We start from the raw sequence: 25,270 nt of genomic DNA, 5'->3' as shown, positions 1-25,270 counted from the left end.
ATATCACTGTCTGGTTATTCCATCGACCACACCAGTTTTTAACAATACGAATGAATGAAATTTTTAACAGAAATGACCAATATGCACTTTGAACTCACGCTCAAGGATTAATTTGCTCATTTTTCGAGTAGAAAAAGCAAAATGAAATTTAACTCATTGTATAGGGGCTTCCATGGTATTTTTACCAGATTAAATCTTAAAGTTTAACATAGTATAGGGATGAAAATCATAAATTAACATTATACAAAACTCTCATTTCCTTAAATCAATAATAATTGTAATTAATTTTTATTTCAAGAAAAAATATAAAAAATAACAAAAACGTTTCTTGTTAACTATCAAAACGTTAGAAAACAACGGTTTCAATCTCTTTTACCACAAATCACACGTCCATTTCCCGAATGCCCTCAAATTTCTACTCCTCCTCTATTTCCTCTTCAACATTGACCCTTTCCTTTCCCCTCGTCGTCGTCGTCAGACGGCTTCGACGACGAAAAACGGGCCCAATTTCACCGTTAATGACGACGAAAATCTCCGTCGATCAATATAGAATCTTTAATATTTGATTTTTTTTCTTTGAAAGAATTTGTTGTTTTGTTTTTGTTTTTGGAAAGGTGAAATCATGAATAATAATAATGTGGCACCGTTTCAGCTCTTGGAACTCAACGTGATCTCTGCGCAAGATTTAGAACCCGTAGGTCGTCGTAAAATGCGAACCTACGCTGTGGCTTGGGTTCATTCAGAGCGGAAACTCACGACTCGAATCGATGGCCAAGGCCATAATAACCCGACGTGGAACGATAAGTTCATTTTCCGTGTCGATGAGGAGTTTCTATACGGCGATACATCCGCCGTCATGATTGAAATCTACGCCGTTCATTGGTTTCGTGATATTCATGTCGGGACTGTTCGTGCTATTATCGGAAACCTTATTCCTCATATCTCTTTACCGTTGAACCGTCGGCAAGAATTTTCATTAGGGACAACGTTCGTTGCGCTTCAAGTTTGGAGACCATCGGGTCGACCCCAAGGGATTTTAAACATTGGGGTGGCGTTGCTTGATAGTTCAAAGAGGAGCATGCCGTTGTATTTGCATATGGGGTCGTCGGCGGTGGGATATAAGCATTTAATGGGTGAAGAAGAGATGCCTGTTTCTTCTGCTAAAAGCAATAGCAATGATAATGATCAACAAGTTGTTGTTCATCCGTTGGTTAAGCCTAAGCTTCGACGAACTAAGAGTGATTCGAGTTCAGTTTTTCCTTTAGATTTAGGGCCTAAAACGAAAGGTTCATCGATTATCAATGGTGGTTCAGTTGTTAACGGTGGTGGGTCAATTGTTTTCGGATTCGAACCCGAAAATCATAATGGTAAAACTAATTCCAGGGGCAGTTCAATGGTGAATTATACAGTTGGGAAACTTAATACTAACAAAGGGAAATCAAGTTCGGTTGTTAACGGGTTGGAGGATCCAAGAAAATGGGTCAAAAAGGGGAAATCAAGCTCGGTTGTTAATGGATTTGAGGATCCGGGGAAAATGGCAAAAAAGGGAAAATCAAGTTCGATTGTTGGATTTGAGGATACCGGAAAAAATGGCATCAATGGTCAAAGAATTGGGTTGAAAACACCACCGGGGAAGTCACCGAATGTGTTATACGGTGGCCAAAAGAAAATGGGCGGGACCAAAGTTTGGACCGATTCAGAAATTGGTCCCTCGCCGTCAGAAGTGGCGGCTGCGGTGGCGCAAAACATGCACCATAACAGATTTGATGATTGTGAGAGTTCAATATTGGGATGGAGTTTAGATGATCAAAGCATTGAAGGGCTTCGATCGAAGTTAGAACGATGGAGAACGGAGTTGCCGCCGGTTTATGACCGGGGTGGTGAAACTTCGAGTTCTGTTTCGACTGCGGTTCCGGCGTCAAAACGATCGAGACATGCTCGAAGACACACCGACAACGGCAGCACGTTTTCGTGTTTCGGTAACATTTGTGGGTGCGAAATTTCGATTACTTGCGGCGGTGGTGGGGCTGCCCCCGGTAGAAAAAAGGGGAATTTGCATCGAGGTCCCCCTAGCTCCATCCCTGATGACATGAGTTACCTTTGAATTTGAGAAAAGGACTTAATTGACAAAGAAAGAGAATTTTGAGTGGCCATAAATTGAAAAATGTGGAACTAAATGTTTCGGATATATGTAATGGGGAAACCTAAAAAATGAGATTTGAAGAGTGACCGATTGATGAAGTTGAGTTAGGCCATTCTTTTCCCCCTTTTTTTTAATATATATTTTATATTTTATTGAATTTACATTTGATTTTGTAATTTGGAGAAAAAAAAGGAGAAAGTATTGCTAATGGTTATGAATACCTTGAAGGTTGTTGATTGAATTTTAAGAATATTTTGTCATAAAAACATTTAGCAATATAATAAATATTAAATTTGTAGATAAAATTTATAGTTTAATGTGTAATTTGATATATAAATTTTAATTTTATTCAATTATGTTCATGAAACTTGAATTATGGTTCATATGTATATATATAACATTAGTTTTGGTTCAATTGTACATATTTAAAGATATGAATACATATTTATTTTCGTATTAGATTAATATAATTGTTTTTGTATGCAATATATCAATTTAAAATGGCGCTGATTCGCTAATGTTGTTAATGGTTTGTAAAAATTGAATCAAATCAAAATTTCATGCATGAAATCGCGCAAAATCAAAGTTCATATATGACATTGCACATTGAATTAAAGTTCATGTATAGTTTTGATATTTATCCTTGTACTAAAAAAGTATATAAGTTCTTAAATTTTGACAAAAAATAAATTATTGTTTTACGAAAAACATTAAGTATCGATTAATTTCATCAACCAATGTTTTCTATCTTTGATTGTCACGTCATTGACGTGGCCATTAGCGACGTTGTCGTGGTGCTCCACGCCAACAATAGTTGTTGATGTGATAATGCCATGACACTTACCGCTTAAGCAAAAATAAAAATTATTTTTAAAAAATAATTAAAATTATAAAATGTTAAATAAAAAAAGTTAAAAAATAAAAAAATCATATAAAAATTTTAATCTAGAACGAAATGTCTAGATCATTTAAGATATCTTTCTAAATTATATAAAGTTTAGAAAATATTAAAATTCCTTTCAAAAATATTAAAATTATTTTTCTTTGAAATATGAGATGTGCATTGATGCTTTAATTATACTAGCACCTTTAAAGCTATAAAATAAAATGTTTTAAAAAATAAATATATAGTTTTTTTCCATTTTATTAATCGTACTTGTAAAGTTTTACAAAATGTGAAAATATCTCAATTAAAAAATGTGTACAAATTATTTTTGCTATATGGCACTACTACGTTGTGTGGAGGGTCAAGTCAACGTCGTTAATAGTCATATTAACAATGTAACAATCAAAGACGAAAGACGTTTGTCAAATAACTTAATTTATGCAATTTAAAATTTTAAAGACTCAATTAAATGCATTTTTCTTAAAGAAAATTAATTTTTTTAAAATCAAAATTAAAAAGGTTATATACCCTTTTAACCTAAAAATAATAAAATGGGGTAGAGATGCTTTAAATATTTTAAACAATATAGAGGGACTCATGGCTCCAAAAACACAACATTGTGGTCTCAAGTTCCAATCCCACACAATACCTAAGCTTTGGAAAAGGGTTTCCCTTAATTATTTCAAGGACAAACATTGTTGAGAGTTAATGGCCATTAAGTTCCATATTTTTTAGGCAAATAGGGAAAAAAGAATACCAACTTTATGCTTTTCTCCCCCTTCAAAGTTATTTCTTTCCTGTTCTTTTAATCATATATAAATGGTTAACCAATATTAGCAGCATTAGTTAAAAATAATATTTCAAAAATTTTGTAATTAATGAATGGTAATGCTTTAAAAACCAACAAAAAAATCATTAAAAAGAATGTTAGATTTAGTGGAAAGATAAATTACATTTCAAGAGATATAATTTAGTTTCAAATATTAGATATAATGTTGATCGGAGGGGTAACCACGAATCCTGAAAAGATTAATCACATGGATCACATGACCAAAGTTAGAAAACTGCTTTAGGGAGGCCAGAGGTGGATCATAATTTTTTTTGAGGGGCTAAATTATAAAATTACTATTATACTAACTTGTAATTTTTAAAATTTTGGGGGATTACAAGATAATTTTACTTTTTTAAAGAGGGAAAAGGCCACAACTTGCCCCCTGTCTACACTCTTGATGGACTATAAAATGAACATGAAAATATTTTCCTCCTAAAACAAGCATGCCATAAGTTATGGAGTTGAGTCAAATCATGCACAAACTCTTCGATTTCACATAGATTCTCTTATTTTGACATTATGGGAGACTCTTACCTCATAAATCCACTAGAAGTCTTAATAAAATAAAAAGACATACCGAACTCCCAGCAAAGTTTTATTATCACTAAAATTTAATTTATATCTAGTTAAGTTCTTAATATAATCAAGTCTTTCACCAGCTTGTTAGCATAAAAATAAAATAATAAATGCTATAAAAATATGCATAAATAAAATTATATTATCCCTTTTAACAAAATCTTTATTCTAATTTGAAAGAAGTTGTAGCTAAATTTGTTCACGATTTAAGTGGCTTACTTATTTTATACAATTTGATTAAGTTTGGACATAAAAATCAAATTGAGTTGACTCAAGTTTAATTTAAATAAAAATATATTTAAAATTAAATTAAATTATAAAAATATATTAATATAAAATTATATATTTTAATATTTTATTAATTTAATCAATAAAACGGACTAAGAAATCATGCCAACTGACCAAAAAAATTCTGATTTAAAATTCTTTTAAAACCGAATTACTATTTGAGCTGACCCATAAACAACTTTAAAACAACTAATCAAGTCAAATTAAAATTACTTTTTTCCTACTTTTACTTGAGTATCATAATTAGCATAAAGAATATTGGGTTTTGATAATAAAAAGTATAAATATTAATTGCTTGTGCATTTGTCATTGATTACATCTTCCTAATGTTAGTTAATCCCATTTTTCCTTCATTAATCATTATGTATTTTTTTAGGTCACAAAGCATGTTTTAGAATTACTTTTTCAACTTAAGAGCTTTCTTTTGATATTTTTGTTTCAATTTTATAATTTCTAAAGACAAAATCAAAAGTAACCATATAGGAGACTTCTTCAAAAGGTAAATTGTCCATATTAATTATAACACATGATGTGTACCATGGAACCTTCTAAACATTATAAATATTTAATTTAGAAATAAAGTAAAATTATGAGGAAAAACTGAATAATTATTTCTCATGTAAATTTAAATTATATATTAAAGAAAATAAAGGTAAGTACTAAACAAATATAATTCAAAGAGAAAAAGATTACCTGGTCCAATATTATTATATGATAACACATATCCTTAAAATAAAAAATAAAAAATACATTTTATGTATTTTTAACCCCATTTATAAAAATAAAATAATGTTCAAATATATTATTTTTAGTTTAATTGACATGAGCGTTATTATCAATGTAAAAGAATGTGGATTGAATGCACTAAAATATATTATTGTATCAAAAGAACGTATTTGATAAAATCTATAATGAGATTATTAACATAAAAACTTTCATATAATTCAAGTTATATAATTATTTAAAATTTTACTTAAATAACTAATACATAAATTAGAAAAAGGTTAAATTCTAGCTAAGAACATACTTTAACCTGACAGTTGACATCAGAGACTGCTTCCTAGGAGTTCTCGTAGTTACCAACTTATGCCCTAAATATTTATTATTTTTTCAGTATTACGGTTAAATTTTATTTTAGGTCCCTCTACTATACTCAATCTTAACATTTAATCCCTACATATATTTTTGAACTACAATTTCAATCGCATTTCAGGTATTGAATTGAATAGCTTAATTCAAGTTAAGCTAACTAACTAGGCTCAATTAACTATCCCACCTATAATTTTTATAAGGTAGAACTTGAACACTTAATGTTTACGGCCTCAAATTTTACCAACATTACCAAGGTTTCGTTCGCCTTTAACTTTTTTTTAATTTGACATGATTTGATCTTTTACTTTTATTTTTATAATAGTATTAGTTAGTTTAAATAGTTAACACCATTAATAATTCGATTAAAATACTAATGTGAATTTTTCTTATAAACACCCATTCTAATACCCAAAAAAAATCCATGTCAATATAAAAAGTTGGAAATGGTAATTTTAGAAAATTTATATAGAATTTTTACTAAAATGATTAACGATATTAATCATTTGAATTAACTAAAGATGTTATAAAGGTAGACGATATAAAATAAAGATATCAAATTATGTCAAATTAACTTTAGTTATTTTTAAAATCATTTTGGCTTTCATCCTTCAAATTTTATTCAAATTACTTTTATGGGGTTAGAAAAGTTGACTAAATTAATGTAGTAGCTAGCATGGCAGTCTATATGCATTTCATTGTTGACATGAATAATTTTTCAAAAAATATTAACTTTTGAATTTTGTTGAATTTGAAAAATTTTTTTTAATTTTATGAAATACACATGGACTATCATACAAATTGTTATGTTAAAGTCATTAAAATTTTAACATTTTGTCAATATATTCATCTACCAGAGAATAATTTAACTAAACTTTAAAGATTGAGAATTAAAATAATAAAAATAACAAAAAATAAAACTAAAATTACAAAACAAATAACTAAATTTATTATTACACCTTTCATAATTATAAATCATAAAAGAACATAAATTCTAAAGAGACATAATTGATTAAAAAAAAAAGAACACAGATATGATCATGTCTGAAAATGGTGAAGGTGGTGGGCGCACCAGGGGACATATGGGTCCCATCATCATCACTCCCTCCACCACCTTCTTCTCCCTTTTAATTCTTCACCTCACCCAAAACCCTTATAATTTCTTGCTTTTTCTTGTAATGGAAGGTGGCTTAGTTTTACTTGGTGGCGGAGCCAACGGCGGCGGAAGCGGTGGTTCTTCTGGGTTTTCAACAAACGAGTCAGCAATGTCAGAGGCAAGCTCGTATCTAGCCGAGACTGAGCTTGAGCTAGGACTAGGGCTGAGCATTGGTGGTCCTACAGGGAAGATTAATAAGGCTAGTGGTAGAATCTTGACTGCCAAAGACTTCCCTGTTCCTCGTCGAGCTTCCATGAACGGCGGCACTCCTCCTTCAGTTACCGTTTCAGGGACCAAAAGAGCCGCCGATCAATCTGTCCCCCATGACGGTGGCTCTCCTACTGCTACCAGGTACATATACATACATAAATACATATAAAGGAAATTAATTTACTTAACGTAAATTCCATGTTTTTGAATGCAGTCAAGTTGTCGGATGGCCACCCATAAGGTCTTACAGGATGAACAGCTTGGTTAATAATAACCAAGCTAAAGCTCCAAGAGCTGAAGAAGAACACAAAGGGATTAATGAAGAAGAAGAAGAAGAAGAAGATAAAGCTATAAAAGATGGTTCAAAGCTGAAAAAACCCAATGAAAATTTAGGGCATATTGGGTTTATTAAAGTCAATATGGATGGCATTCGAATAGGAAGGAAAGTGGATTTGAATGCTCATTCTTCTTATCATAGTTTGGCTTCAGCACTCGAAAATATGTTCCTCAGATCCGCCGGTAAAGTTTAAACCCGAAGCTTTATGCAATGGTGTCTAAAATTGAAGTATTTAGCATGATAGTTAAAACTGGATAAATTAATTTAATGTAAAAGTGTTTATGGTTATCGGACTAAGTTGGATTGAGATTAAGTGTGATATTTATATATTTTATGTTTCTAATTGAAATATAGACTTAACTTTTGTTCAATCTCATTCATATTTATAAATTAATTTAAGTCTATTTTATATTTCTATATATTAATTTGAGTTTTTTTAAAAAATTTACTAAAATTTTATATTAGGCACCTTAACTTTTTTAATGTTTATATTATATAGTATTATATATTATTGTAAATTTAGTTTTATGTGTTATTAATTATATTTATATATATATTATATATAACATAATATAATATATTATAAATATAGAAAATAAATTGGGTTAGGTTTGGGGTTAGAATGTTTGAACTCGAGAATTATCTATATTTTAAATTGGCTTAATTTTTTGCCCACATACTTTAAAATTTTAGGCGGGTCTTCAAGCTCGGAAAGATAGTCCAATCTATGAACATGTCTAGTTTAATCGGTGGTCCAACCAATGACATATAACTAGAAATAGTCATAATCATTTTCAACTAGTAAAAGAATAGAAAATTGAAAAAATCGGTTAAAATTTAAAAACCCAATTTTTTAAAATTAGTTTTTAATTTTTAATAAAAATTGTTGGATTTTTTATGTTATGTTTTAGTCCATTAATTTGTATATATGTATTCAACTTTTTAATTACTATTAATTTATTTTTATTTTTTAAAGTAATTAAACCGGTTAAATTGAAATGGTTTGACCTCCTATTTGATTCTTACGTGACATTTCCTTTGTGTAGGTGCAGAGAAGCAACAATTAACAATGCCATCTAGGCTTTTGGATGGATCATCTGAATTTGTTTTGACTTATGAAGACAAAGAGGGAGATTGGATGCTTGTAGGAGATGTTCCATGGATGTATGTTTTTTTTTTTAAAATCCGAAAAATGAAATCAAAACTAGTTTGATGTTTCCCTGTTTGTAATCTGTTTTTTTTTTTTTTTTGTATTTTTAGGATGTTTCTCACCTCAGTTCGAAGGCTCCGAATTATGAAGACCTCCGAGGTTAATGGACTTGGTAAAAGTTTTTTCTTTTCGGTTTTCGGTGTTTGATTTTTACCCATTTTTTATTCTTGTTATTCATCTGTTGCAGCTCCGAGATTCCACGAAAGGAACCGAACACAAAGAAGTAAACTGATATAACATTATCGACCGACATCACAATTCGCCATTTAAATTTCCGTATAAAAAAAAAAGAAGAATTCCACAGTTTGAACACAAAAAGCTAAATGAATTTAGAAAAGAAAATTGATGGTTGTTTTCGTATTCGAATCAATATAATTTTTTTCGACCGAATTGATGTGTTTCAACATACTGTATATATGTGAGTACTGGGAAAAAAAAAAGGAGCGTTTTTTTTGAGCTTTGCTGCAACTTGTGTGTGATTTTGATATTTAGTGTTTTCCATTATGTTTTGTTTATGCTTTACATTTAATATAAGGTTCTGAGTGTTTTTGTTTTTGGTTACTAGCAATAGTATTGGTATGCAACAATTTGATATATCGATTTTATTTTTTTGTATTATGTAATCGTATTGTGTTCGAAATTGTGTTCCAAAGAATATCGTATGGATCAATGAGTATTTGACATGTATGTTCTAGTAAAAACCTAGAAACTTAATTGAGACTCAATTTAAACTCAAGTACCTATTTTTACATTAAAGTCAAACTCATGTGCTTAACCCGGACAAAAAAAATTTGGGTATCAAAAAATATATTAACCCCAAAAAATTTAAAACTTTGGCATTAGAATGAAAAAAATTATGGGTTAAAATATGCCATAGGTCTGTACGATTCACAAATTTAAAATTTAGCCCCTATTTTTTTAGTTTTAAGAATGTAACCTCTCTATTTTCAGATTTCAAAATTTAGGTCTAATTGTTAACACCGTAAATTTTTTTAATAAATTTGTTGGTGTGACATTTCAAAAAAAAAAATTTAATAGGCATGTAACTAAATTTTGAAATATGAAAATAGAAAATTAAATTTCCTAAAAATAAAAATATAGAAACTAAATTCTAAATTTATGAAGAATATAGAGACTTATGTCATATTTTAACAAAAATTATGCAAGGGTCTGATTCATTATCTAAAAGGTTGTTATATATATATATACATGTATTTGGTGGTTGATTCAATCAAATGTAATCTCAGGCATGAGAGAGGTATAAGATACTGCTGCTGATGAAAAATGGAACACATTTAGGTGATTTAAGATTATGCAATCATTGTTATTTTTTTCTTTGCTTATTGCAAGCCCTTCATTCAAAAATGGTAGGTCTCCCCATTCCCATTATTACTTTCTTTTCTCTTCCTTTTAGCTGTCTGAATGGCAATTAAATATTAGGGTAAATTACACCCAATATTATTAAAATTATTAGTAATTTTATGTTTTGGTTATTTTATTTTAAAAAGTTTTAAAATAGTCATCGAACTATTTGAAAGTTTTTATTTAAGTCATTGAGAATAAGTTCCAATAAACGAGTAGAAAAACATACTTTAGATTCAAGTTTATCTGAATCTGATAGCCAGTGTAAGAGATTAGAAAAAAAGACATTTTAGATTTTTAGTTTACAGATTCATGACGTTCAAAACTGTTTTATAAAAAAAGAAAGTTGAACTGTAGAAGAGAAAGAGAATGAAAGCTTTTGATTAGTGCAGGCGGTGCAAATAAAGAATGTTATACAACAATGATTTAAACAGTCCAGTTACTTCAATGATAATTTTTTATTAATTTAGTGACTATTTTGTAATTTTTTAAAGTTAAATGTCTAAAACGAAAATTTAGTAATAGTTTAATGACTTTAAGCTTGTTTTTTTTTTTTTTTTTTTATGTAGGCTCATTCAAAACAACAAATAATAGCAATGGAAACCCCAACAGCTGGAAAGGTTCTATATATATAATCCTAGGAAGACATTGTTGATTGCCTCTAATGTAATAGAAAAGAAGAAGAGGGTGGTTTTGGCAATTATATATGTTCAATCGAGTACTTGGACATTTCAAAGAGTAAGAAGGTCATTGGTGCTACCTTGTGCTGTCGGGTTCACATATATATATATATGGTGGTGGTGGACAATACGAATTTTGTACCAACTGTGAGACAAATGACAAAAAGAAGATGTGTTCTTGATGATCATTACATGATGGGATAATATTGTATTAGGAATTTAATTTGACAATTAGGTCCATTTTAGTATCTATATATTTTGGATCTATTTTGATTCTTGAACTTGACAATTAAATTCATTTAATCTTAAAATTTTTAATTAGTTATTTAATTATTATTGATTTCCCAGTTGAACCAATCAAACTGGATGAATAAGAAAACAATGGTTTAACTTGTCAAATCACCAGTCTAATTATCAAAAGACATGTCACTCTAAGACTATTACACACTACCAGAAAATTTATATAATTTTTTAAATTTTCAAGTGATGATATAACATAAGCTCAAAGTGCTATATCATCGGACTTTTACGTTCAAATACCAAAATGAACTTAGTTGTTAAATTCAAGTGCCAAAGTGGACAAAAAATTATAGACACAACTTAACTTCAAACATCAACAATTATATTTTTTCCATTACATGATGAATTATTATGCTAGTAGAGTAAAAAACATCGACAAGCGGATTGAAATCGATACCACTTGCTTTTAAGATATATTAAGATAATAATAAAATAACTAAAAAAGATGGATAGATTAATTACCCTTACATGATCTCTTTACACTTTGTCGAATATGGCAATAGATAATCTGAAGGGATAATATAATTTTAGATCCCTAAACTATTAAACATGTAATATACCCGACATGATAATGACAAGAATTGTCCAAACAACAATTTCATTTATGAAAGCTTACGAAAGAGAGATTCAAGTTTTTCTTGGCATTTCTTGCATGAATCCATTGGACAATAGGATACAACAAAAAGTTCTTTTTTTTGGTTCTTTTTTCAACCTATAGTTTATTCATATGAGCCATACATTTAAACCTACAAAACAAATTACTCAAGTTTCTTACTGCAAAAACTCTCTTGGATCGGTGACATAACCGGTCAAAGCTGATGCAGCTGCTGTATACGGAGAAGCAAGATATATCTGGCCTTCTTTGTGCCCCATCCGACCAGGGAAGTTCCGGTTTGTTGTTGAGACACAGACCTGCAATGGTGATTCCATTAAAATTCTCAATTTTTTAGGGCTCCTACTCTCGTACTCGTGTTTGAATATATGTTGAACATGAACATAGGGGTAAACTATAGAAAGCAAACTGTGTCAAATATGAATATATATTTAACAAAAATATGCTCTATGCTTTTTTTTTCCATATATTTGGAGGTTCAAGCTCTTGTGTACACGTATTTGAATATATGTCAAACCCAGGTACTTTGGGAAATGAAAAGTTCGGGTAATATAGGGAGTAAACTATGGGAAAACAAATCTAATGCTTTTGAAGGTAATATTTCAGGGTTAAGAACTAATTACCTTTGGTTCGTTCATTCGTGCATATGTGTCTTTCGGGCCACCCAAACAAGCACCACAGCTAGGGCTTGCGGGTGTGTCACAGCCAGCTTCTTCAAATATCTGGGAGCATGTCTTCCCACCAGATCCGGGTACAGGGAGAGCATATAAGTCCAACCAAACCTGCCAATTTTAACAGTTAATAACAAATTTTTTTTATCATTACTTCTTTATTCGTTGATTCTAATTGAAAACTGGGGGATGTTTTATTATTGATGATACTGAGTCGTACCTTTTGTGTAGCCGGGACAAGGAATGTAGGAACCTTGACCTTCTTTCCCTGCAGGTCAAGCAAATTAAAGTTTATCAGCCACAGCTTAGTTTCTTTATTGTACATAAACTACGCAATAATATATGAGCTCTACGGATAAGGAATGGGAATGTATGACTCTTACTGAAGCTAGAAAGACTTTAGCAGCAGCAAGAAAATCTTCAGTTTTACCACCAGTACAAGATCCAATATAAACTCTGTCTACTTTAACATCTTTGCATTCTCTTGCCAAAGCACGGTTATCAGGAGAATGTGGCTGCAAAATAGATTTAACAGATCACTCCATTGTACACACAGACATACACGAGAGAAGAAAAAGACGGCGAAGATAGAGATAAAAGCAACTTTTACAAGATAAACTTTAGTAAAGAGCAAAAGCAACAGGGAGATGGGGGCGAGGGTGTATATAAAAAAAGAGCTCATCACTTATACAGGCACTCACCTTAGCCACCAAGGGCTCCAACTTTGAGATGTCAAATCTGTACTCGGAAAGATAACTGAAAGCCAGACGAGAAGATGTAATCATAATTGCACTCATCTCGATACAGTTCCAAGCATGAAACAGTACAGTAAATATCGACCACGATAGAATATAAAACCAAATCCTATTTCAGTCTAGAATACTGTTATATGCGGGTAGAAATCACAGTAGCATATACTAGGATTTGCAATCCTATTTGGCTATAAGTTCTCGTTTTAAGTGATAACTCAAAGAAGAATGAGACCAGTCTCCCATTGAATCATACTAACCAATAGCAAACAAGACCATGATAATAAGAACATGAACTCTTTATTAACCCTTTAATCACAATACCTTGCTTGTGCATCACTGTAAACTGGTTCATATGGCAGGGATGTTTTACCCTATAGAAAGCAAAAGATATTAATCCGTAAGCTAGGCATGAAAGCAGCAATAGACATTAAATGAAATCAACATTGTTCAAGAGTAGATGTTGATCCAAGTAGGGAATTTGGATAAACACGCTCAATGATTTTTGCTCTCACCTCAAGGTACTTAAATGTAGTACTATCAGCGGGAACGACTCCATTCTTTCCCCCAGCTTCAACAACCATGTTGCATAACGTCATCCGTTCTTCCATCTATCCAATACAAGTAAATTAGAAAATTAAATTCATGATTTCTCCCAGCAAGAAATCAAACTAGCTGAGAAGATATTTAAGAACCTAATGTTAACAGCTATGGAACATTACAAGTTCACTTACATTTAGACTTTCAACCGTTGTTCCGACAAACTCCATGGCTTTATATGTTGCACCGGCTACAGATATTTCACCAATGATCTGCTCAATGGGAACCATTTTAGAAAAACATCATATGACCAAACTTATATAAAAATGAAATGATTGCCTAAAAGTATATGATCTTACCTGCAAAATCAAATCCTTTGCAAGCAGATAAGGAGGCATTTCACCATCCATCACAAATCTCAATGTTGGTGGAACCTGCAATTGAACATGACCTGTAAGTATTATACCACCAAATAAATTGCAACTCTGCAAGTATCGTCCTTCAACTCATAAAAATCCTCATATTTGTTCACAGAAGGAAAGGCCAAGACAGTCATCAAATCAAACTAGAAGCCTAGAGCAGAAAACAGGAAGGAGAAAATCACCCATCAAAGAGCTAGAGCTTTGTCAAAAATCCTTCAATTATAGTTGGATAACCTAAACTCCCAATTCGCCACAAAAAAAGGGTCAATAATTCTACAGGAAGCATAACACTAACAAGCGTAGCCAATGCAACCCCCCCCCCAAAAAAAAAAAAGGAATACACGCTTAATCAAGTGAAACCTTAAAGAATAATTAACAAACCTTGAGCAGAAGCTTCCCGGTGCCTAAGACAAAGCCTGCATCAGTATTTCCAATTCCTGTAGCAAATTGACCGAATGCTCCAGCAGTACATGTGTGAGAATCTGTCCCTAACAAAACCTGAAGGCAGATATAAAAAACATAACAGCAATTCAAGAGCATAAGGCCTGAATTTAAGTTTTACAATTCAAAAATTCTGGTAAAGATTTGTTACCTCTCCAGGCCTGCAGTGACCTTCTTGGGCAAGTGCAACATGGCATACACCTTTATAATCAGGGTTTGCCTACAATGTTGTGAATTAGCATTCAGCTTTATGTAAATAAACAGAGAATATACCCCTAGTTTCTCAGAGTATTGGACTAGAAATGAATTACGAGATAAAGTAGGTAAAGTGTCATACCTTAAAATTACTAAGATCTTTTATATCATAAAAATACTTGATATTTTGCTCTGTGCAAAAATCCCTCAAAATATCTACGTTCCGATTTGCGCGTTCATCACTTGTAAATATGTAATGGTCAGGTATAATAACAATCTTTTCACGGTCCCAAACCTTCAATACCGGAATAATAGTAAACAGTTAATGAATTCAGCCACTGCAAATAGACAGCTTGAACACAATTAAATGCAAAGATACAAGGATGAAGACTCTACACTACCTAAGTACTTCATTGGCAAATGAAAAAAGTTGTAAGAGAAATCACCAAAATCAGTTTCCAATCTTCAAAAATGCATTCAATTGAGAAGAACAAGAAGAAGCTTACAACAGTGACATAGCTATTGTTACTTCATGAAATCACAAATTTCAATTTTGAAATGCTATGTGAAATTGTGAACTCAAAAGGCTAATTATAATCTAACAAGCATAAAAAACAGCTCAATTATGCACAAAACTAACCTAAGAGAAAAGAAAAGAGTTAAAATCAACAACAACAAAAAAAAGGAAAAAGAGAGTAATATAGCAAATGAATACCTTTGCATTTTGACCAAATTCTTTCTTGAAGATACCAATGGAACCAGGACCACAAACATCATGTGTCATCAATATATCAACATTAACCCAAACATTATCACCAGGACTCAGCCGTGGTTTCTCAGAGGCTTTTGCAAGAATCTTTTCTGTCATTGTCATTCCAGTCTTCACCTGAAAAGAAACCCCATTTTTTTTAAATCAATACAAATCCATTAACCAATCGATGAAAATGAAACAATGGAAGTTAAACAAGGAACTAACAGAGCCTGTGGTCGCTGGTTTACGCTCTGATTGCTGAGGTGCCATGACTGAGACGATTTTCTTCGAAGCTTGTTTCTTACATTTCTGAATGGCGATTTGAGATGTTGAAGGGAAAGCAGAGACACCCAAATCTTTCTGGTCATTAAAAAAAGGGTTTTTACTTATTAATAAAAAATAATTAAACACTAATCAAAATCTTAAAAATGGGTAATCGAAAGCACTGACCTTGTTCCTGATAAAGGAAGAAGTTGGGGACGGAGAAGCCAAAGAAGACGCCATAAGATTCAGCTCTTAGTTAAATTACCACAGAATGTAAAAGGAGAGGGTTGCTGATTTTCTGTTTGTTTAGCGAGAAAAAGAAAAAGGGAATATAAGCGGCGCGGGCGCAGACTACACCAGCATACGAATTAGCACAAGCGAGCGAATATGGAAACGGATCCCACAAGCCCTTATTTGGCAAAACCTCAATCTTAAAAAACCGAAGGGTAAACTACATTTAAGGTTACTAAACTATTAGTAAATTTATGTTTTGGTCACTCAACTTTAAATTTTTATAAAATTATCATTGAATTATTTGAAAGTTTTCGTTGAAGTCATTGAACTATTCAAAAATTTTTATTTAAGTCATTGAACTTTTAATTCTTTTTAAATTTCGACTAGCGAGTTCCAAGCGTCGATTTAAATTTAACTATCAGTATAGTGGATCAGTACTCATTAACGAGTAGAAGAACATACTTTAGATCCAAACTAGTTTGACGACCAGTGTTGAAGATTAGAGAAAAAAGATGTTTAGATCCTGGTTTGCAGATTTGAGATGTTCAAAGGTGTTTTTGAAAAAAAAACTATAAGAAGTAAGGGGAACGAGAGCTTTCAATTGGCATAGACAATTCAAGTAGAAAATGCCATACGAGAATAATTTTAACTACTTAGTGACTTAAATGAAAACTTGGTGTCCATTTTGTAACATTTAGAAGTTATATGACTAAATTGTAAACTTATTAATAATTTAGTGACCTTAGGTCGAATTTACCCAAAAGATAAATACGTTCGGTCATTGAATAAAATTACCCCTTTTGGGACAGATGTTGGGTCTTTGTTGCAGTTTATAGACCTCTCTTTCCAAAAATCAAAATCTTTCAGTAATTCCCCTCCCTGGGCTTCGCCATCTCTCTCAATCCATCTACGTTAAAAGCTCCCCCACCTTTCTCAAACCCATCTCCAACGTTCCTTTATCTCGGAATTTAAGGTACGATTTTCGTTCTTCTTTATTCGTTCCTATTGTTAATTGTTAAAGTCTATGTTTCTCTGAAACACACATGGATGTTGAGATGATTTGTGGGTTGTTCTCAGTTTTTGTGGTTAAAAACATGATTTTTAAGTGAATCCCATGTCAAAAAGTGGATTTCATTGATGATTGTTTATTTGGGGTCTGTCATTGAATCAACATTATTTTTAAGAGAATCCCATGTCAAAAAGTGGATTTAATTGATGATTGTTTCTTTTATTGCTTTGAGTAAATTTTCTCTTTTCTTTTTCTTGGAGCGCTGTGGATTTGTGCGTGGGAATCTTGGTCTTTCTTTGATTGATAATTTGAATCTGTTTCTGGATAAATTGGGGCTGCCTTAGATTTGGGCTAATGAAGAATGAATTATGCATTCAATGCCTATAAGTGAACAATGAATTGTGCTTCAGACTATGTTTCTTGAACTTGGGTACAAGTGTTGGATTCGTGTATGTGTTAATATGTTTAATTTAAAAAAAAAAAATTTGGAGAGGGTTTGGAAGGATCATATCTAAAAATGAAGAGTGAAATGAGATTTGATGTTTTAAATATCTGGGGTAAAAGTATCATGGAGGCACTTGTACTAGGAGCCAAATTGCATTTTGCTCCATTCACTCAAAAAATGGGCAAATTAGTCCCTGTATATTTAGATCAAATAGCAAATTGGTTATTCTGTAGGTTAGCATTAGGTACACTTGACATGCCATGTGTCACTGTTTAGTTATTTTGTCAGCTATGCCTAGTTTTAATGGTAGAAATAGATGAAATTTTAACAGAAAGGAGCAGTTTGCTCTTTGATCTAATGTAAAGGGATTAGTTTGCTCATTTTTTGAGTAGAGGAGGCAAAATGCAATTTCACACCTAGTACAGGAGCCTCCATGATGCTTTTACCAACATTTGGGCTATTCTTTCTGTATTTGAATTATTAAATTAGTAATGCTCTTATTAAATTTGGATATAAATTGCTGCAATATTTGAACAGCTTTCATTGTTTGCTATTCAAGCTAACCCTGAAACATTGAAACAATCTTTAGATTTGGCTTCTTAAAATCTAATGGAGTGGAAGCAAAGGTTGCCCTAGAAGATGAACATTTTGCTTTGTGACAATCTGAAGCAGGAAGTTGCGTTTTCTCCCACAGCAGTGGCATTGAGATGGATATGAACTTCACTGCTGATTCTTCCCTGGCTCCATCCAGATGGAGAAAAGTTGCATACGGAGGGATGCAACCCGGATACGACGACAACCACACAGATGAAACTTTCCTTGAAGATATGGTAATGAATGCTAATGTCGTTAAACGGAATATGCTTAAGGTGATGCAAGATTCGGTTTCCATCTCACAATATCTATGCATTGTTTTTCTTGTGGTCTTGGTATGGATCTACACCCTTAGGTCAACCCTTAATGAAAACTCCCTCTTGCTTCTCGATATAAGCCTTCTTGGTTCTGGTTTCATAATCCTAGTATTAACTGAAGAAATGCTCTCCCTCAAACGTCTTTGGAACTACATCCTCAACGTTTCCTTCTTCACAACCGGATTATTCGTGTTAGCTCCAATATACCAAACGTTGACAAGGTCCATCAGCTCGGATTCCATTTGGGCAGTAACCATTTCACTCCTCTTGCTCCATCTTTTCCTTCACGACTATTCCGGTTCTACAATAAGACCTTCGGGTGCTCTCAAGAACCCTAACTTAACCAGCTGTATTTCCTTAAACGCTTCCATCGTTGCTTCGGTTTTCATAGCATCCCGATTACCATCACGGGTACATGTTTTCGCCACCATGCTGTTTTCATTACAAATCTTCCTATTTGCACCATTGGTCACCTACTGTATTAAGAAATACTCTTTCAGGTTGCACCTTTTGTTTTCTCTGGGGTTAATGGCTGTCACTTTAACATTTGTTTATAGCCTGCATTGCTTGCTCTTTGTGTTATTGGTGGGGATTTTGATCTTTGTTAATGTGGTTTGCCCTTACTGGCTTATAAGGATTCAAGAATACAAGTTTGAGATTAATGGCCCCTGGGATGAGGCTAAGCTTTGCTTTGATATTACAGATTGAAAGTTCACTGATAAGAATTTGGTTTCTATTTTACTCGGACTCGGATTTGAATATAGGCATATGGTATAGGTATTGTATTATCAGCTATGTATTTGGCAGGTCCTTGAAAGGTCATATCTTCGTATCCATATCCGAATATGCAACAAAAATGGGTTTCGGATGCAGATGCTTCAAGAAAAATTAGGAGTTGAAGTTGCACAATTTTTTTTTTGTCAATTTTTAGCTGAGAAGTGTATTGATGTAAATTTTAAGCCATCAAAGTTTTATCATGTAAGTTGTAACTAACCTTTGTATGTTATGTTGCCCGGATTTGTGATAAATGTGAAATACAGATATATATATCTTCCATAGATATACTCAATATCATGAACTCAGCTCAATATTTGTAAAGTTCTTTTTTTTTCTTTTTTCTTTTTATATATTTGAAGGATTGTAATTTTTTTATTTATGTCCGAATATATCAAAAGTTCCATTGAGGATGAATTATTCATCAATTAATTTATTTTGTTAAAAAGATCATACCCTGTATACATGTTTGAATACAGAAAAAATCGAAAAATGCAGACACAGGAAAAAACTTGGATGAAACATTGGACAGGTTGAAAGATTAGTATGATTTCAGAAATGCAAGTCAATACAAGTTAACAATAATCAAAATCACGAGGTTTGGAGCAAAACTCGATAACAATATCGAAAAGACCGAAAGAAATGAGTCTAAATATACAACAAAAACATTAGAAAGAACTTAATTTCATAATCATAAGACATGAGTATGGAGCACAGACCCTCATTGTTCCATTCTCTCCATTGTAGTTACTCAGGCTTTGGCTATTCTATTCTCGTTTCTTTATGGACTCGGAAGAGGTTGGAGCTTCGCCCGTTGGCTGGCTTACACTAGCTTTGGCATCAGCGAGAAACTTTGGATCCGGCTCATGCTTATCCACAGGTTCCTTCATTGCCATATAGATGTAGAATGCAATAACTATATTGACTGAAATTACAGCAACGAATCCACTCACCAGTGTCAGAGCATGGGGAGATAAATTTGTTGAACCTATTCCAAGAACCAATGTTTCCCGTTCAATAAACCAGATTATATAGCATAAACAAATAAATCAACAATGGAACTCGATGCTTTCACAACAATTATAAGCACTGATAATAGAAAAAAGTAGTATGCAACTACTTCACTAGGTGTGGGATCAAAATGGATAAACTGTAATATATCAGCATATGTATTTCACAACTTTGTGCATCTAAATTATTCAACTCAACAAAGAGCTCCAGGTTTCAACACTGATAGTGTTCTCGTTTTCTTACTCATTGACAGAAAACAAGTTCTTATCAAGGCTCTTGTTGAGCTTTTGCACTGACCGGTTCCAATACATAAGCACCGATCACCATTTTACTGATAACATGTAGTTAAAGCTTCCAAACCAATAGGGTTCGTTTCCATGTTTTCACCATTCTACTGAAATGAGTTTAGCCTTCATTTGTACTGCAAAAGCTAACAGTAATGAGATGAACTACTCGAACTCAGGACTTAGCCTAATTAGTTCATGCAAGTTTAAGCTCAAAACCCACATCCCGGACCATCCCCTTCCCTTATCCCAGACTGTTCTAACTAGATCACGTAGTTTCCTTTAATAGGTGGCATCATCAAGAAGTTTAAGCACAAATCGTAACATCCATAACCCTTTCCCTTATCCCAGACTGAGGTCCAAGTAGCCTACGCTCAAAACTTAACATCCGCAACCCCTTCCCTTATCCCAGACTATTATCTAATTAGTTCATGTAGTTTGCCATCTAACAAGTTTAAGCTCAAAACCTAACATCTGTAACCCTTTCCTTTATCCCGGGGTATGGTCTAATTAGTTTATGCAGTTTCCTTTAAGATGTGGCATCTGACAAGTTTAAGCTTGAACCCTAACATCCGTAACCCCTTCCCATATCCTGGACTATGGTCTAATTAATTCCTGCAGTTTAAGCTCAGATCCTAACATCCATAACCCCGTCCCATATCCCGGATCGTGGTCTAATTAGTTCGTACAGTCTTCATCAATAGATGGCATGTACTCGAATCCCAATATCCGTAACCCTTTCTCATGTCTCGTATTGCGATCGCCTTTGTTAATAAAATGAAAAAAATAGATGAACTATTCATGAATTAGATAAACATAATGCTAAACTAGGTTAAAAACGCCTAAATTTAAAATTAAAAAGAGAAAAAAGAAGATCCAACTTCTACATTAAAATCAAAGGGGAAAAAAACCAATTTTGAGACGTTCAGTTAAAAAAAAAAAAGGAATCCATGGGTCTTACCAGGAAGTAAATTATGATTAAAACCATACAAGATTGCAAGAGGAGCTATCCACATGAACATTGATGCAATGAAGAACTTCTTAATTACTGCAGCAGCCATGTTTAATCTAAAAGAAAGGGGCAAACACATATGAAATTAATTAAATTAAAAAAAAACAGAAAGATAATTACTTTATCATCGATTCTAAGAAACTGGAAATTAGGGGTTTCAAATAGCGGCGGGGAAACTTGGGATTCAAATAGAAATATAATTGCTTTATCAACCGTTAAAAAGTTTAGGGTTTCAAAAATTACCTTTATTTAATTTCCTCGTCGGGAAACTTGAAGGCAATAGCAGACAGCTGAAGGCAAGAGAAGGATGGGTCAGGGACTGGAATTTTCAAATAAAATTAGGAAAACCTTTTCTGGAATTTTCAAATAAAATTAGGAAAACCTTTTTTCTTTTTGATATAAATCCTTGTAAAATAATTAAAAAAATTAATTAAACTCTTAATCAAAACCGTACTTAATTGGAAAGTTAAACGAAAGTATCAATTGAACTCCTGAAATTAGCTTTTTCGTTAAAGCTCCTGATTGCCAATTAACACTAGTGTTGGGCTAATTACGCCAGGTTCGGATCCAACATATTGGTATAATTTTTATTTGTTTTAAGTTTGGTTGGATTTAAAATATGAGTCATAAATTTTATTTAAATTTATAAATTATTAACTCAAGTACGTCTTAAACTCACTTATATTATTGTTTAAATTTTAAAAAAATTATTTATATTATTTTAAATTTAAATTTAATAATTTTATATAAGTTGGGGGAATAGGAATGCATTCCCCCTATTCCCTGGGCCCACCACCAAACAGACGTTTGGATGGGTGTAATCGTATTACGTCCCTATTCCCTTCCGTGTCTATTACTGATATTGGCTGTAATAGACATTCTGAGTTTGAAGCAGAGAATAGGGATCCCCCATCAATTCCCAATTTTATTTTCCGTTTTCTGCCCTCATCCTCTCCCGACGTTTCCCAATTTTTTCCCTTCCAGATTTCTACTTCTTCTTCAGGTACGGTACGCTTCTTTTCTTCTCACATTTGTTTTCTTTTCTCCATTTTCTTTTCTCCAGATTTCTGCTTCTTCTTCCAAATTTTTTCCCTGTTTTTCTTTTCTTTTCTTTTCTGTAAAATCGATTTTGATTTTGTTTTGCTTTTGCTTTTGCTTGTGCTCAAATCTGGAATATTTGTTTTTGTTCTCCTAATTTTGATTCGTTTCTAGCGTTTTCCATTCGGCTTTTCTTTGTATTGCACGTTCGATTGAACTGATGATGCGATGTGATAGATGTTAATATCTGGTTTTGAGGTCATTCCATGTCATTCCATATCTGGTTTTGGGGTCATTCTGGCTAAATGGTGACCTTTGCCTTCAGTTACGTTCTTCGATAACTTGAAAGAGATTCAAGGGAAAATCTCTTATACTGTATTTACTTCTTGTGTTTCAATAATTAGAAACCTCAAATGGATGTCAAAATTTAAGAGATAGGATACTTTGATTGCGAAAAGAAATGAAAGAAAAACAAAAACAAAATTTGCTGTTAGTGGATAGTTTATCCTTTGATTCTAAACTTTGCAGGGGAGGAACCATGCTATGCTGGTGTGCCCATGTCTTCCATTGTTGAGCAAGGTCTTGGTGTTGGTGATGTCATTTCTCTATTGTGGTTCAAACGTAGCCTTCCACGATACTGTACTAAATTTATCGAGGTAGGCTGCTGAAATTTATGATAACCTTTTATGAGTTATGAGCCCTTTCTCCCTAGTGACTCATATCTACCATCACCCTTCACAAGTGTTACCCCTCCTATGATAGCATCCTTGTTGAAGTTCAAATTGGCCTAATCCTTTTCTTTTTATTTTATTATTGTCTTCATCTCTAGAAAGCATCATTCTTTTTTGTTTTGACTAATATGTTTGATCTGGCCAGATATGCATCATGCTCTGTGCTGACCACGGTCCTTGTGCCTCTGGTGCGCACAACACTATAGTGACTGCAAGAGCTGGGAAGGACCTTGTGTCCAGTCTTGTGTCAGGTTTGCTTACAATTGGTCCTCGCTTTGGTGGTGCAATTGATGATGCTGCACGATACTTTAAAGATGTTTACGATGGGGTAAGTTTCAATATTGTTATTGTAGTGACTTTGATGAATTTTTTTTTCTTAATACAGTCTAAGATGTTGCCTCTTTACTGTCCTTTTACAGGGTCTTACACCTTATGAATTTGTTGAAGGCATGAAAAAGAAGGGCATCCGTGTGCCTGGAATTGGTCACAGGTACGAGTGGTTTTTAATAGTCATGATAGTTTTAACCATGCAAAAGCTACTAAACATGGGATCTGCTTTTCTATTGTTTCGTCCTAGATCATGTTACATGTCTAATGGTTACAAATGCTTTCTTTCCTGTGAAAAGGATCAAGAGAGGGGACAACAGAGATAAGAGAGTAGAGCTTCTCCAACTGTTTGCTCGCACAAATTTCCCATCTGTGAAGTACATGGAATATGCCGTTCAAGTTGAAACCTACACTCTCTCAAAGGCTAACAACCTTGTCCTCAACGTGGATGGTGCCATCGGGTCACTTTTCTTGGATCTTCTTGCTGGTAGTGGAATGTTCACAAAGCAAGAGATTGATGAGATTGTTGAGATTGGCTACCTAAATGGGCTCTTTGTGCTAGCACGATCCATTGGTTTGATTGGGTAAGTTTAGATAAACTTTCCAATCTTAACATTTGGTGTTTTGCTTGAAATTGCTGACCTTTTTCCACTCAAAACCATTGGATTTGGATGTTGTCAAGAATGTTTTACTGTGTTATTGACATTCAATTGTTTGATATTTCAGGCACACTTTCGATCAGAAGAGACTGAAGCAGCCACTATACCATCACCCATGGGAAGATGTTCTCTACACTAAGTGAGAGAGCATTATGAGCAGCAGGTGCAATCTCCTCGAGCATTGTTATAGAATCTGCTTCAGTAGCTGAAGCCCATGTCAAGGATGTGAGTAATAAAGGTAAAAATGGGTTAAAAAATATTGGATTTGGGTTTCTTTTTGGCAATTTGTTTATTGTGCTTTTGTTTAGATGATGAGAAAGAGTCAAGATGAATGAACAAGTTTGATTTTTATTTGATTGGTTTGTTATGTTCATGTTAGTCTGGTAAAAAGTCTTAAACTGGGTCTGAGGATTTAATCTGTGCTTCTTCTTTGCTGGAATTTACTTTTTTTTTATTTGGAAATTATTTGTTTGGTTGTTGAGAAAGGAAGGGAAACTAAATCATGATATATGTATATATTTGTTTGGATAAATCATGATAGTTTGTTTTTTTGTTATGTTGTTTAACTTTGTTAGTTCTTTGGTGCCAGAGCTGAAAACCCGAATCAAGAAGTACTTTGAAGGGGATGAAGAGGCACTCCCTTCAGTTCTTGAGGCCATTTTGCGGAGAAAGTTGGCTGGGAAGCATTTGGAGACCGATGATGAATTGATGGATGAATTGGAGGTGCAACCACGAGACGATGTGGATGATGAAGAGTTCGAGTCAGATTTTGATAATTTGTACTCGACTGATGAAGAGATACTTGCAATACTTACAATGTTTTTGATGAAATAAAGTGTGGATAGAAAACCTGTCAATACTTGCAATGTTTGTCCATAATGTTTGTAAATGAGAAATGACCCTAGTCTACTTCATTTCTCAAAGCCAATCGCTTGCGATTGCATGTAAATGTCACTAGAAGGCTGTTGCTAAGGCTTAAGAATCTGTTTTATGAGTCAATGTTGGTTGTTTCAAGTTCACTTTAATGTCACTCTGTTTATTGCTTTCTAGTTTAACTTTTGTATGGTAAGTGATTTGTATACTAGTTGTTTCTCTTGAATATGCATGCAGAACTTACATA

At 32.9% G+C, this 25,270-nt stretch overlaps 6 protein-coding genes across 8 annotated transcripts; 4 read left to right on the top strand and 2 right to left on the bottom strand.

Moving 5' to 3' along the window:
* Window positions 1–226: 226 nt before the first annotated feature.
* On the top strand, window positions 227–2,325 carry LOC105800624 (uncharacterized). The gene has a single exon (XM_012631844.2). It carries the CDS (start codon window positions 623–625, stop codon window positions 2,102–2,104), a length of 1,482 nt encoding a protein of 493 aa, XP_012487298.1. The 5' UTR covers window positions 227–622; the 3' UTR covers window positions 2,105–2,325.
* Window positions 2,326–6,836: 4,511 nt separating this feature from the next.
* LOC105800623 (auxin-responsive protein IAA12) lies at window positions 6,837–9,288 on the top strand. Of its 2 annotated transcripts, none has more exons than XM_012631843.2 (5): window positions 6,837–7,321; window positions 7,395–7,699; window positions 8,564–8,681; window positions 8,778–8,826; window positions 8,915–9,288. In XM_012631843.2, the coding sequence occupies exons 1-5, from the start codon at window positions 6,849–6,851 to the stop codon at window positions 8,957–8,959; spliced, it is 990 nt and encodes a 329-aa protein (XP_012487297.1). In that variant the 5' UTR covers window positions 6,837–6,848; the 3' UTR covers window positions 8,960–9,288. The 2 variants fall into 2 exon arrangements, with proteins under 2 accessions (XP_012487297.1, XP_012487296.1); XM_012631842.2 differs by having other exon boundaries at window positions 8,778–8,839.
* Window positions 9,289–11,650: 2,362 nt separating this feature from the next.
* LOC105800622 (3-isopropylmalate dehydratase large subunit, chloroplastic) lies at window positions 11,651–16,130 on the bottom strand. The gene is made up of 15 exons (XM_012631840.2): window positions 15,902–16,130; window positions 15,677–15,811; window positions 15,416–15,586; window positions 14,843–14,995; window positions 14,657–14,725; window positions 14,446–14,562; window positions 14,002–14,076; window positions 13,837–13,914; window positions 13,618–13,713; window positions 13,427–13,476; window positions 13,055–13,109; window positions 12,737–12,868; window positions 12,574–12,621; window positions 12,306–12,464; window positions 11,651–11,981 (listed from the first exon to the last, which is right to left on the bottom strand). Exons 1-15 carry the CDS (start codon window positions 15,953–15,955, stop codon window positions 11,841–11,843), a joined length of 1,533 nt encoding a protein of 510 aa, XP_012487294.1. The 5' UTR covers window positions 15,956–16,130; the 3' UTR covers window positions 11,651–11,840.
* Window positions 16,131–16,766: 636 nt separating this feature from the next.
* On the top strand, window positions 16,767–19,383 carry LOC105800619 (phosphatidylinositol N-acetylglucosaminyltransferase subunit C). Its single transcript, XM_012631837.2, has 2 exons — window positions 16,767–16,922; window positions 17,993–19,383. Exon 2 carries the CDS (start codon window positions 18,111–18,113, stop codon window positions 19,020–19,022), a length of 912 nt encoding a protein of 303 aa, XP_012487291.1. The 5' UTR covers window positions 16,767–16,922; window positions 17,993–18,110; the 3' UTR covers window positions 19,023–19,383.
* Window positions 19,384–19,619: 236 nt separating this feature from the next.
* On the bottom strand, window positions 19,620–21,967 carry LOC105800621 (uncharacterized). Of its 2 annotated transcripts, XM_052620830.1 has the most exons (4): window positions 21,850–21,967; window positions 21,639–21,685; window positions 21,345–21,451; window positions 19,620–20,076 (listed from the first exon to the last, which is right to left on the bottom strand). In XM_052620830.1, exons 3-4 carry the CDS (start codon window positions 21,442–21,444, stop codon window positions 19,856–19,858), a joined length of 321 nt encoding a protein of 106 aa, XP_052476790.1. In that variant the 5' UTR covers window positions 21,445–21,451; window positions 21,639–21,685; window positions 21,850–21,967; the 3' UTR covers window positions 19,620–19,855. The 2 variants fall into 2 exon arrangements, with proteins under 2 accessions (XP_052476790.1, XP_052476789.1); XM_052620829.1 differs by lacking the exon at window positions 21,850–21,967 and having other exon boundaries at window positions 21,639–21,806.
* A 193-nt stretch (window positions 21,968–22,160) lies between these two features.
* Window positions 22,161–25,270, top strand: LOC105797775 (ATP-citrate synthase beta chain protein 1). Its single transcript, XM_012627699.2, has 7 exons — window positions 22,161–22,398; window positions 22,962–23,089; window positions 23,310–23,492; window positions 23,584–23,654; window positions 23,791–24,075; window positions 24,218–24,388; window positions 24,740–25,270. The coding sequence occupies exons 1-6, from the start codon at window positions 22,161–22,163 to the stop codon at window positions 24,291–24,293; spliced, it is 981 nt and encodes a 326-aa protein (XP_012483153.1). The 3' UTR covers window positions 24,294–24,388; window positions 24,740–25,270.

This window comes from Gossypium raimondii, chromosome 9 (genome assembly GCF_025698545.1).
Source record: "Gossypium raimondii isolate GPD5lz chromosome 9, ASM2569854v1, whole genome shotgun sequence".
Taxonomy (NCBI): Eukaryota; Viridiplantae; Streptophyta; class Magnoliopsida; order Malvales; family Malvaceae; genus Gossypium; species Gossypium raimondii.
This window is presented reverse-complemented; position numbering and strand designations above follow the sequence as displayed.